The 13864-nt window shown below is 37.5% G+C and overlaps 1 protein-coding gene across 1 annotated transcript; it reads left to right on the forward strand.

Moving 5' to 3' along the window:
* Nucleotides 1-1928: 1928 nt before the first annotated feature.
* On the forward strand, nucleotides 1929-13799 carry LOC123876950 (acyl-CoA synthetase short-chain family member 3, mitochondrial). Its single transcript, XM_045923399.1, has 13 exons — nucleotides 1929-2083; nucleotides 3358-3504; nucleotides 5287-5437; nucleotides 6174-6318; nucleotides 6883-7027; nucleotides 7395-7491; nucleotides 8709-8908; nucleotides 9683-9914; nucleotides 10239-10398; nucleotides 11206-11353; nucleotides 11745-11890; nucleotides 12236-12467; nucleotides 13028-13799. Exons 2-13 carry the CDS (start codon nucleotides 3387-3389, stop codon nucleotides 13303-13305), a joined length of 2052 nt encoding a protein of 683 aa, XP_045779355.1. The 5' UTR covers nucleotides 1929-2083; nucleotides 3358-3386; the 3' UTR covers nucleotides 13306-13799.
* The last annotated feature ends 65 nt before the right edge of the window (nucleotides 13800-13864 follow it).

Consider the following 13864-nt stretch of genomic DNA (forward strand, 5'->3'; position numbering starts at 1 on the left):
TGGATTCAGGCGGTACAAGACCCTGGCGTTTGGAAGGCCCTATGAGTAAGTGATGTTGAAATCAAGCTAGCTAACCTTGAAGGAGTATAGCAGTTTTTACAAAACCCATGTCCCATACCAACCCCTGTACTTAATTGTTTTCTACAATGCATATACCTATCCATACTTCCATACCTACTAATATTATAAATGCGAAAGTGTGTCTGTCTGTCTGCTACCTTTTCACGGCCCAACAGTTTAATTTGGTACACCGTTAGCTTAGGTATATCCCGGGGACGGACATAGGCTACTTTTTATCCCTGAAAATCAAAGATTTCCCACGGGATTCCGAAAAACCAATCCGCTTAACCGATTTGTATGTTTGGTACCGATGTACTCGTAACTTGCAGCTTGCGTCCCTGTAATTGGCTTAAGCAACTTTTTATCCTGGAAAATCAAACAGTTCCCACGGGATCTTTAAAAACTTAAGTCCACGCGGAAGAAGTCGCGGGCATCCTCTAGTTACTTATATATTGATCGTTCAATACCTTGGCGGCATAAGTCTGCTGATAGGGTACCTAACTATCACACTAATATTATAAAGGCGAAAGTTTGTATGTGTGTGTGTGTGTGTGTGAGTTTGTTACTCCTTCACGCAAAAACCACTGGACGGATTTGGCTGAAATTCGGAATGGAGATAGATAATATCCTGGATTAGCACATACGCTACTTTTTATCCCGGAAAACCAAAGAGTTCCCACGGGATTTTGATAAACCTAAATCCACGCGGACGAAGTCGCGGGCGTCAGCTAGTTTATAAATTATGCCCAAAATTACAGCGGTCGGGAATTGAACCCGAAACGCTCAATGAGACCACAGCGCCTCAGCATTGCACCTGGGAGGTCGTTAAAAAATGTGGTTACACAGAATTCAGAATCAGAATAGAGGTGATAAAAGAGCGTGAGCTTGTGGCTACTGCAGATGGCTAGTTGAAAATTAGTGTACGACAAAAGAAGAGTAGAAAAAAGGGTGAAAATATTACCCTCCTTCTGGTGGAGGTGGGTAAAAACAGACTTATCTATTTTCAATACTAGCTGTGATTGCCTAGTGGTTAAGTGCTTCTGCTTTTTGGAAGGTTTGGGGTTTGACACCGGGAACGCACCTCTAACCTTTTCAGAGTTATGTACGTATAAATATAATTAACGTACGTATAAATATGTAAATGATAAAAAAGCATGGATTTGACTCGCTCCAGCAATGCGCGGGTCTGCAATTGCTTGTATAGTATTAGAATATTATTGTAAATTGAACAATTGAAAAGAGCAACCGCCGAGTTTCTTGCTGGTTCATCTCGGTAGGAACGGCATTCCGAACCAGTGGTAAATTATTTGACGATTCAAAAGCACTTGTAAAAGTTTATTTGAATAATAATCTATTCTATTCTATTCTATTAAATATCACTTATTTTAATGGTGAAGAAAATCATCATGACTTATCTGAAAGTTCTCCATAATGTTCTCAAAGGGTGTGAAATTCTGCCAATCAGCTCTTGGCTTGCGAGGCCAACGGCCAACCGTGATGATTGTAGCCAATAGTGAGAAGAGTCAGCCAATCAGAGTTGATTGCGATCGTCACAACGTAGTTGTTATTTTACCGCAATTGACTCTCCTGATCTAGCGGATTATAGGTAGCAAAATAGGTACCACCTACCTATATGTTTTCTATTTGACTTTGACTTTGTCTGCGGCAGTAGGCTGTGTTCGGCTCTATCTATTGTATACTATCTGCAGTTATATACCCACAATTTTGCAAAATAAATATGATTATGATATGACTTTTGCTCCCTGCATATCGGAAACCATTTCTATTAGATAATTTAGCATTCCGTGGCTAGCTAGGTTCATCAATAGGTTTCTGAACGCGTCGAAAAAATGTAATATTTTCAGTGTGTGCAGTTCATCCATAATTCAGCGGGATCGAAGGTGCTTCATTCACATTCATATACACGGGGACTAACAATATTGAATGTTTAACAACCATGTTGAACTACTTTAATGTTTAACTTAGTGTAAAACGGGACGGACGTTCGTTAAGTTTTTTTTAAGTAAGTACACACAGGATCCATATAAACATTGAATTCAGACTAAGGCTGAAATTTATAGAGTGCACTTTGAATTTGCTCAAACTTAAGACACTTTAAAACGTTATATCGTTGGCATCTGTCTCAAAGTACGCTCTACACATCTCAGGTTGAGATCTATAGAGCGCACTTTGACTTTGCTCAGTCTTAAGATTGAGTTAAAACGAGACAGATTTATGTGAGAGACATACCTCTGTCTCATTTTAACTCTGTCTTAAGTCAGAGCAAAGCCAAAGTTCGCTCTATAGATTTCACCCTCAAACTTATAGGTCGAAATCTATAGAGCGCACTTTGACTTTGCTTAGACTTAAGTTTCAGTTAAAGCGAGACAGGTCATATGTCAGCGATATAACGCTCTCTTTATAAACGTTGTCTCTGTAACGTCTCGGCTTCTTTGCACTATAGAGCTCCGCCTGAGGCTACAAAGATCTATTACTCATAGCGGACTTTGAGTTTTGACTTTGCTTCGAGTTAAAACGGGGCAGATTTGTGTCAGCAATGTATAACGGTATCTCTTTTTAATTACGGCCTATGTCTTAAGTCTGAGCGAAGTGGGCTCTATAGATCTCAGCTTTAGTGCTTAGTGTAAAAGTTAAAATACTAGATTCTAGAAGATACTTAGTTATATTTTTAACCCCCGACCAAAAAAGAGGGGTGTTATAAGTTTGACGTGTGTATCTGTGTATCTGTGTATCTGTGTATGTGTCTGTGGCATCGTAGCTCCTAAACCGATTTTAATTTAGTTTTTTTTTGTTTGAAAGGTAATGATCGAGAGTGTTCTTAGCTATAATCTAAGAAAATCGGTTCAGCTGTTTGAAAGTTATCAGCTCTTTTCTAGAAACTGTAACCTTCACTTGTCGGGGGTGTTATAAATTTTTAATTTACACTTGTATTCTAAAGTTACATATCTATTTATGACAAAAATACTCACTTATTATTTGACGTAGCCCTAAAGCGGGCTCTACACTCGCACGTGAAGTCGCGCCGTTATTTCACGCCGTGTATGCCGCGATCCACGCGTGAACTGTGTCCCTTCACACTCGCAAATTTTCAGTCTTGTTCGTGACTATGGACGAAACCCTTTGTCGCGGACCAAAAACCGACACTGATCAGGGAAGCGAAGCGCGAACGCGAGGGCGTGAACAACATATCTACTCGTGATTGGCAGTTGTCGCGGGCTTTCGCGGCCGTTCGCGCCACGAGTGTAGAGCCTACTTAATGATTGATTGATGTTTTAGTATAAAAGGGTGTCAGTGAGTTTAAAAAAATGAGTCGAGACACGGAAGCGGAAATGAAGTCAAAAATGGACAAGAAAAAGTTTGAAACGTCCATAAGTGAGCTGAAAACGAAGACTTTCGTGACTCCAGCTGACATGGTGCACTATGGTAAGAAAAGATTTAAAAAAAGTTACACTTAAGTAAGTTTAGGTAGGTAAGTAGGTACTTAAATATGCTATTTGAGGGGCGTGAGGCCTAGTTGCAAGTTGTGAATTGTGACAGTTGGATGGCCTGGGTAAGCTACATTGATTCAAGTCGGGAACTGGATATGGGTGGCGGTTGGATTTTAAAATTATTTTAACACTTGTCAGCTACTTAGCTACTTGTTGTTCCGTACCTCAAAAGGAAAACCGAACCCTTATAGGATCACTTTGTTGTCTGTCTGTCCGTCCGTCCGTTCAATTTATCTATCAAGAAACCTATAGGGTACTTTCCATTGACCTAGAATCATGAACTTTGGCAGGTTGGTAGGTCTTATAGCATAAGTAAATGAATAAATCTGAAAACCGTGAATTTGTAGTTACATCACAGAAAAAAAATGTGTTTTAATTTTCAAAGTAAGATAACTATACCAAGTGGGGTATCATATTATGAAAGGGTTTTACTTGTACAGTCAAAAATAGATTTTTATGTATTTTTAAGCATGATAGTTTTTGATTTATCGTGCGACATGTCGGAAAAATACCCGGGTACGGAACCCTCGGTGCGCGAGTCTGACTCGCACTTGGCCGGTTTTTTAGTATGTTTTATGTTTTTATTTTTAAGAAAATTAGGTACCTATACAAAAATATACCAATTAATTAGGTACCAAAAAAATAGCAGAACAGAAATCTTAATTAGGTACCTAAGTACCTACGTACATAAGTTTGACATTTCAAATAATGTAAGGTAGGTACCTACTACGAGTAGGTAGGTAATTCACATTTGAATCGCATTTTTAAAAACAATATATCTAGTTTAGACAAATAGGGTCCGTCCGTCTGTTTGTCAGCGGCCTATCTCATGAATCGTAATAGATATTAGGTATAGATACATAGATTATAGGTACTGAAATTTCTATTGTCGCTACAGTAACAACGAACCAAGGTGACCAAAAAGGCCACCATAAGGCCACCATGCTTTGCATTTGCATATTAGCGACCGTAGATACATAGTGCCCGACTCATGTAATATGCTATTCAATGTGATATGTCGTGAATCTATGTAAGATGAACTGCAGATCGTGAGATTATGTATTTTTAACTTCATATGAATAGGCAGCATTGTTAAAGAATTCAACTGTATAAAGAATACCTACCTACGTAGATTTGAATACTAAAGCGCTAAAGCCATACACTAAATATGATATCCGTCACTACTATATCTGAAAAATTGCCAAAATGTATGTACGCACCATAGTGGCGTGCACAGGTTTAAAGCCAGGGTCAAGCATTAAAGTATGAACTTATTTTCTGGCTGGTGATAATGGAAAATAAGTGTTGATTTAGTACAACTAGGGTAGGCAGTAATTTTATACCTCTACTAGCTGACGCCCGCGATTTCGTCCGCGTGGATTTAGGTTTTTCGAAATCCCGGGAGAACTCTTTGGTTTTCCGGGATAAAAAGTAGCCTATGTGCTAATCCAGGATATTATCTATCTCCATTCCGAATTTCAGCCCAATCCGTCCAGTGGTTTTTGCGTGAAGGAGTAACAAACATACACACACACACACACACACACATACAAACTTTCGCCTTTATAATATTAGTGTGAAGTGTGATGAGCTGCACGCCGCTGACGCACCATACACATAACTTCCGTACGACTGCACCAAATAGACAAAGTATCAGAAGTACAGGTGGTACAGGTAGGTAAGTCATGGTAAGTTTATCTCTATTTTGGAATTCTAGATGACGGCGCCGTCACAGAAGAATATCTAAAGGCGTACGCACACTCTTTGGAGGACCCTGAGAGCTTTTGGGGTGAGGTTGGAAAAGAATTAGAGTGGACTCGACCGTGGGACCGGGTCTTAGATGAGAGCAACCCACCGTTTACAAAATGGTAAACATTTGTGATTTTTAATTATACCGTAATTAGGTATACCTATTATTAAATTGCTCGTAAGAATTCATAAACTCGGGATGAAAACTATCATAGAAGTATGTTCATCTCCAGCATCTCTGTGAGTTTCATCGTGGGTCTATTGGTCCAAGGTCCCAATGCCGCCAGACCTTTCTTTAAAAAAAAAAAGAATATTAGCCATTTGAATCATGACTAACATTCCCCTTTCCCCTCTAACTAAGCGTAAAACTAGTGCCAGGAGCGGGTACGACAATAGTGCAACGGGTGGGGTTTGAACCGCCGACCTTTCGGATTTCAGTCCGCTCCTATAACCGTTGAGCTATTGAGGCCTTATTTTCGGAAAAACAATGTGTGGGATAGTAGTGTTAGTATCTATATGGGTTGATAATAATCATAATCATTATAATTATTCTATGGATGCCATTTTAGGCGACGACGCTACGCGGCTTATCGGACTTTGTTACCGCGAACTACTCGTAACAATGATATTATAATACGACTGAAAAACCTAATAAAGCGGCTTGCAAATCGCGTCGCTTACCTGTTTTTTTTTTATTAAGATACAAATTAGTCCTTGACTGCAATCTCACCTGGTGGTAAGTGATGATGCAGGCTAAGATGTAAGCGGGCTTACCTTTCCGTTTTCCGAGAAGATTTCTGCTAGTTGTTTATCTATTAAGTCAGCGAAGGAAATCTAATGTTATCTCATTTCCAGGTGGGTTGGAGGAGAGATGTCCGTGTGCTACAACGCGATAGACCGCCACGTGGTGAGTGGTCGCGGAGACCAGGTCGCGTTGGTGTACGACTCACCACTCACCGACACTGTCAAGAGGATCACTTATTCTGAACTCCAGGATCAGGTACCATACCATAAACCTACTACCAGGTCGAGCTCACTTGGTCCAAGCGCGGATCTACCTTTGTGGGCACGATGGGCACGCCCACAACCCTAATAAACTTGTCACGTCACACTTTCACGGTCTATTGAGGTTGATAGGTTGATGATATTCCCTAGATATACGTATCCAATGCTTTAAGGGGCATGAGACGGGCCTGCCCGCGAAATTCGAATTTAATTTGGTTTTTCGCAATTTGTAAACTAATACGACAACGTAGGCTTATCGTATTTTAATTGCGACAATGGCAGTATCATCCTCACAGTTTATATAAAAATCTTTACTTGAAAGGGTTCAGTTTAATTAATTCTAGTATCGACTAATTTGTGAGAATAGTCGATACTAGAATAAAAAATAAGCCTACGTTGTCGTATTAGTTTACAAATTGCGAAAAACCAAATTAAATTTGAATTTCGCGGGCAGGCCCGTTTCATGCCCCTTAAGTGTAAATAGTTAAGGCTGGCACTGGGTCACGTGACTATGTACCTGCGCAAACCACTATGTTGCAACTTCACTTTATTTTGCCAGGTATCAAGACTAGCAGGCAAGCTGTCATCACTAGGCGTTACCCGTGGCTCTCGCGTCGTCATCTACATGCCTTTGGTACCAGAGGCGGTGATCGCAATGCTGGCTACCAATAGAATTGGAGCTATACATTCTGTTGTTTTTGGAGGTTTGTGGTTTGGGAAAGCTTTCACACTATCCACGTCCACCGAGAGAATTTAGTAGAGGGCTCTCGTTTAGAATAATAGTAGGGTAGATATAGGGTTTCTATACTACTTACTCTATTAGAAAACCATGTTTTCAAAAGCATTCAAAATTCAATTCGAAAAATAGTTTCGTTTGTAGGTAATTGGTTGGTGACTCAAAATGTCTAACGTCCATTATGTTTTTGTCTTTGTCATTTGTATGGGGTTACGTAATAGAGAGAGTCCAATATTAACTTCTCTCAGTGGATAGAGTATATCTATGTAGTTAAGATGATGTACATATTAATTAGGCACCTATACGGCAGGACTAAAAATACTTTTTCTTTAAAGGTTTCGCCGCAAGAGAACTGAGAACAAGGATCGAACACGCTGAACCAACAGTGATCATTGCAGCCAGCTGTGGCGTGGAGCCGAACAAAATAGTCAGGTTTGACTTTTATCATTGAACTTAGCTTATTCCTGTGACTTCGTCCGCGTGGACTACACAATAATATTCAAACCTCTGTTTTACCCTCATAGGGGTTGAATTTTCAAAACTTCTTTCTTAACGAATCTCTAGCCTCATGATAGCTATCTGCGTGCCTTTCAGCCCGAACCATCCAGCAGTTTGAGCTGTGTATTGATAGATCAGTCAGTCAGCTTTTCTTTTAATAGGTAAATATACTTATTTCGATTCATTCATTAGAATCGCTGACCTCTTTATTTGTATAAGTCCATTTCAATAATAATAATTCGAGTCTATTTTATGACTTTTTAAACTAAGTATGCGCGCTCCTTTATATTTCGTTTTTTTTTCTCTCTCGTCTGGCTTTACACAGATTAGCCAATGTCAAGTTTGTAGTTATTTACAAGTTAGGGGTTACATAAGTATGGACTTCGTCTGTGCCGGCGCTCGCCGTCATACGCGCGGCGCCCCTCTAGAGCGCTTTCCAGTCAGTTCCAACTTCCAACATCAAAAAACACCAGTAAACACAAAAACCGGCCACTTTTAACAAAAAAAAAACACTTCAAAAAGGCACCGCACTCGCGCCAGCAAACGCCAACACAGACGAAGTCCTTATATTTCGATTGACAGTTGCCATTACAAATCATAGACAAGTTACAGTTGCTACAATAAAATCAGAATTTCGGAATAATGTCTGGAAGTACCAAACCCGTAATGAAATGTATTTTGGGTATATATAAATAACATAGCCTTCTAAGATCTAAGATAAACCTTCTATTTCATAGTTATAAATAGGTAGATGAAAAGATGTCTAAAATAAAAGAATAAAAATAATACGTTAAAGTAATCGGCCGTAGATATGCTTTTGTCGACCAATAAATAAAAACTTAATTTTATATTACTACTTGATGGTGTCCCCGACTACATCAGTGCTTCAGGTTTTCAAAAAATTTGTGGGAACTCTGATTTTCCTGAGTAAAAAGTTACCTTGGTATGTTCATTTCAACGGTGCAAAAATTCTTTGTACCAAGTTTTTACTTAATTGTATAAATTTGTTAAACCACTCACCATTTGGTGACCCGCCTGCTCGTTTATTCGCTATTATATTTTTAAAAACCATGCCATGACAAGGTATCAGACATACACACTATCACATATTATTTAAAATGAATAAAAATTAATATTACGTTATACTATAGGTACAAGGATATTCTAGATGAAGCCCTCTGTCAGAGCTCTCACCAACCACTCAAGTGCATCATATACCAGCGACGGCGTGTGCTCGAGTGCAGCTTGGACAAGCAGAGGGACATATGCTGGGATGAGGCGATGGAGGCAGAGCCGGTGCCTTGCGTGTCCACAGAGGCCAACGATCCGATGTATATTCTTTACACATCTGGTAAATAAACCACTTCCTTACGTCATAGTTGATATAATATTATGTCTGTATCAGTTAGTTTCTTTTTCGCATTCGTTCACTTTTGGCAAAGTGGTTGTGGTTATCATTAAGCTTATAGGGTGGATCTTGCAAAAAAAAATATCAGCGCACATTTAACATTGCGCTGATTTTTTTTAAATTTTTTCTTTAGCTGATGATTATCAGGTCTGCTCAATAGGTATTCAAATCACAAATATACTCGTACATTATTCAAATATTATTTTACAAGCTCTTTTGTTAGTCAGACATCAATATGTTCCAATCTCGTCCGTCAGTTTAAAATGTTTTGTTACTTATGAATAGAAACTTGGTAGGTAGTTAGTAGGTATTTCCAATTTCATTAATAATGCATCACTCTATGATATAATTTACCAAACACATTCATACTTGAATTTATTTACAAGCACATATTCTGTAACTTACAATTTAGTTTTGTAGTAGCAACTAATCTAATTATGTTCATTAACGGGCTCATTTCGTATTTTGAATTTCCAACCACCATTATAATATTTTGATATTTCCAACGTCAAAAGAGCCCGGGTTAGGATATAAGTTTACACGCTTTGTCAATGTTAAAACTTAGGAATTGATGTGAATGCAGTTTTTTTATTTGAAAACTTTATTTGAGTTAATTTTCAGCTTTATTTGATCAACTTGCCCAGTCAGGATTAATCAGCTCTTTTCTTAGTAACTATTTTATTTAGGAACACCTAATTTTATTATTTTAATGTTTAGGTACTACTGACGATCCAAAAGGCATACAGCGTCCGTGTAACCATGCGGCCACTTTGTGCTGGTCAATGCATACCGTGTATGGATTGAAAAAAGGAGTGTGGTGGGCAGCATCAGACCTTGGCTGGGTGGTTGGACATTCTTATATTTGCTATGGACCACTCTTGGCTGGTCTAACAACAGTGTTGTATGAGGGAAAGCCTGATAGAACTCCCGATCCTGGACAATATTTCAGGTATTTTGAATAAGGAAATAATTTCACAATTTGTGCATCACAATTGAATTGCTAACAATTCTCAATTGATAATCTTTATTCTTTCTAGTTCTGAAGTCTGAACTGAGATATTGAGTGACTCTTTGAGTGTTCAACATTCAAGCAACTTCTATAAAAGAGCTTTAATAAATGATAACAAATCTTGCATTGTCGCGAAAGCTCTCGTTGCTTATTTTTTTTTTTTTGCAATTAGAAAATTGTTTATGCTTACATCTATATTAATAGAATAGTTTTGTGTGATACCTATCATACCTGCATTGTTTACGGGGTTCTACAATTTAATAGGATCATAGAGCAACATCGCGTGAATGCCCTCTTCACGATTCCAACTGCATTACGTGTATTGAAAAGAGCGGATCCCACCGGCAAATACGCAAGAAGATACTGTGGAAAATCTCTTAAAACCATTTTTATTGCTGGAGAACATTGTGATCAAGAATCAAGGGTAAGGTATTTTTTAAATAAGACTTTCATTCTCCTGTTCCTCCAACAAAGGGTGAATCTTATGCTATGCATTTCAGGTTTCCGTTATAGCATCATTAAGCTTAAGGTAAGTGTCTGAATAGGTAGCTCTTTCTAGTCTTGATACCTCTTGAAATCCACAATTAGTTGGCTCGTTCGTGAAAAAAATATTTATGAATTTCAACTAGGTAGGTACCCAAGCCTAAATTAAATTGAATATTGAATCGCACAATTTTTCTACAAATAGTTTAAAAGTCCAATAGGCATGCAAATGAAAGTCAATGACATATGAACTTTAAAATAGATTTATTACACGTGTGATTTCAATTTAAAATTACTTAAACATGTTTCATGAATTTCAAATAAAATGTTTATTTTAATCAGCGATGTTTTTCAATTTAGAGATTATTTCCTACCTGTTATTTCGGTGCAAAGGTAAATGAAAAATAGTATAAAAATTATACCTACTTTGTAGAAAAGTTCAATCTCTGTAAAAAATGGAAAGAGGGATCATAAATTCAGCGTTAAATAAAAAGGCATGTAGGTATATTGTAGGTAGATACTTTTTTGGCTTATTGGACCTAAATCTTCTTTAGACGTGAGTAACTCAGAATTTAAAATTGCTGCCAAACAGAACAGCTGTTTTGGGACCACCATCTTTTATTGATGTGTTTTGTAACTGAGTATGCTATCGAGTAAAAGCTCAATTTTTTACTTACTAGGTACATGATAATGATTTCAAAAATGAAATTACCGCACGCAAGGGTTACACCTATTTTTTTATTTACAGCACTGGGGTGAAAGGATATTCGGCGTTCCGGTACTAAACCACTGGTGGCAGACGGAGACAGGGTCACCAATCTGTTCCGCTTTTCTTGGATACGGAGTAAAGGGTGTCAGACCTCACTCAACTGGATACCCCGTGCCAGGATATGATTGTGAGTTTTTATCTCTAGGTTCCAGGATTTCACTGACTGGAATTTACTGACAGCTAAAATAATTGTCTGATAATTGCATAACAAAGAAAATTCACTGATTCTTAAAGTGAACGTTAGGATGCTTGTTTCGTCAGAATTTATCGCAATAATAGTTTGGAATAATCAAATGTTATGCATCATTAAGAGAACTAGTAAAAATTAGGTACAATACATGAACGGCATTCTGATGCGTACCTACTTACTGAAAATTAAGATGGACAAAGTTGTACCTACTATTACATATTAAAATAAATAATAGGTACATAGGTACTTAGTACTTACCTATCTCTAATAACTCATAAAAACTTGTAGGTACCTACCCTGAAATATTTTTTTATTGTGCCTTTCATAGTACGAGCATTGAGAGAAGATGGGTCAGAATGTCATTCAGGAGAAGTGGGGCGTCTGGTTGCTAAGCTCCCCTTACCACCTGGCTTCGCGTCTACGCTGTGGCAATCTGATGAGCGGTTCAAGAAAGTCTATTTTGATGCATATCCAGTAAGAATTTTCATACTTTGAATCACTTTGACTGTTTACTGTTTAGCCTAATGTGTTCTTCTGTGGGCGTCTCATTTTTTAATCTATACTAATATTGTAAATACGAAAATGTGTCTGTCTATCTGTCTATCTGTCTGTCTGCTACCGTTTCACGGCCCAACAGTTTAAGCGATTCTGACGAAATTTGGTACAGGGTTAGCCTTTGTCCCGGGGACGGACATAGGCAACTTTTTATCCCGGAAAATCAAACAGTTTCCACGGGATCTTTAAAAACCTAAATCCACGCGGATGAAGGCCGCGGGCATCCTCTAGTTATTTTATAAATAAGAGCCTTGCAATTTTCAGGGGTTCTACGATACGCAAGATGTAGGATGGATAAGTGCTGAAAACGCTGTTTGGGTGGTAGCTAGAGCTGATGACGTCATCAATGTGGCTGGTCACAGGCTCTCAACTGCTGCGATTGAAGACGTTGTGTTAAAACACGCCAGGGTAGCAGACGCCGTGGTTGTGGGAGCTCCAGATCCGACGAAGGGCGATGTGCCTTTGTGTCTCTATGTGATGCGACCTCCACAGGACAGTGAGTAATTTATAAACTGTTTTAACCTTTTAACTGATTCATTAGTCAATAATTTTGCACTTTCAGGGCATAATTTACGTTCACAATGCATGAGTTAAGTAATTATAGTAATGTTAACCTAATTGATTAAACTTTATTATTTAATGACAAGTTAGTCCGTACCGGCAATCTGTTAGTAATAAAGATACAGTATAAGATAGAAATGGGGCAACATGGAAGAGGTATAGAAATGGGTGTAATTAAACCCGTACTTCTAATCGTTTTTCAGTTTCTAAGTGGCAATGTACCGTAATAGGATATCAATTAATTCGTAAACATAGGTAATAAGTGAATAAATGAATGAATGACTGAATGAATATACTTTTATTGTACACCACAAAATTAGTACAGAAGTAGTAGTATGTAATAAGTGAATGAACTTATTACATTGCTTGCCGGTTTTCCTCAGTACATATTATTCTTTCCAAAGCAAAAATAGAGTCTTGACATGTCATAACATTTAAAGTTATAAGTTTACCTACTTTCATGCAATTTCGAATTTTATATTATTGTTGTTTCAGATGAGGAAATCGTAGCCGAAAACACAATAACTCAAGAATTAATCGCACTAGTACGACACCTAATCGGCCCTATTGCAGCATTCAGAAAGGCGGTTGCAGTTCCTGCCTTGCCACGCACACGTTCAGGGAAAATGTTGCGCAAAGCAATTTCAAATATGGCGCGAAGTCAGCGTGTTAAACTACCCGCAACTATCGAAGATCCCAGTGTTTTCGGCGAAATCAAAATTGCTCTACAGAAATTCGGCTATGCTATTGACGCACCCGATCCGGAAATGTGATTTTTAAAGTTTTTTAATTATTGACTGAATAATGTGATGAAGAAGAAGTCATTTTTATTGTATATAATAGATATCTAGTTAAGTTAATCCAAAAAATAATATCTATCTATGTAATTAATAATCTTCATAAATTATTTACTTTTAAGAATAAGTGTTTAATATAAGACTTTATAGGTTATAATAATCGGTGATTTTTCTTTACTAACGTAATGATGAATTTTAGTATCATCTTATGCCTGGTATGAACGCTAACTTTTATTATGTATGAAAAAAAATATAACATGCAAAAATATATAAAATCTAACATACGTATTTCTAACTACCCTACTCGTAGATAATAAAAATACCAAGCTATTTTTAATATTAAATTATTTTGTTTTAATTAAAAAGGTTTAACACATTATCATTGTTTATTCACGGATTTGGACATATATTTAAAAATACTTATGATATTCCTAAAAAAATATTATAATTTCGATATGGGTAGACCATTAAAAATATGATATAATTATTATAAGCTTAACATAGATAAAGACGCCTTGTTTTATTGAAATCAGCC

Source organism: Maniola jurtina, chromosome 22, assembly GCF_905333055.1.
Source record: "Maniola jurtina chromosome 22, ilManJurt1.1, whole genome shotgun sequence".
NCBI lineage: Eukaryota > Metazoa > Arthropoda > Insecta > Lepidoptera > Nymphalidae > Maniola > Maniola jurtina.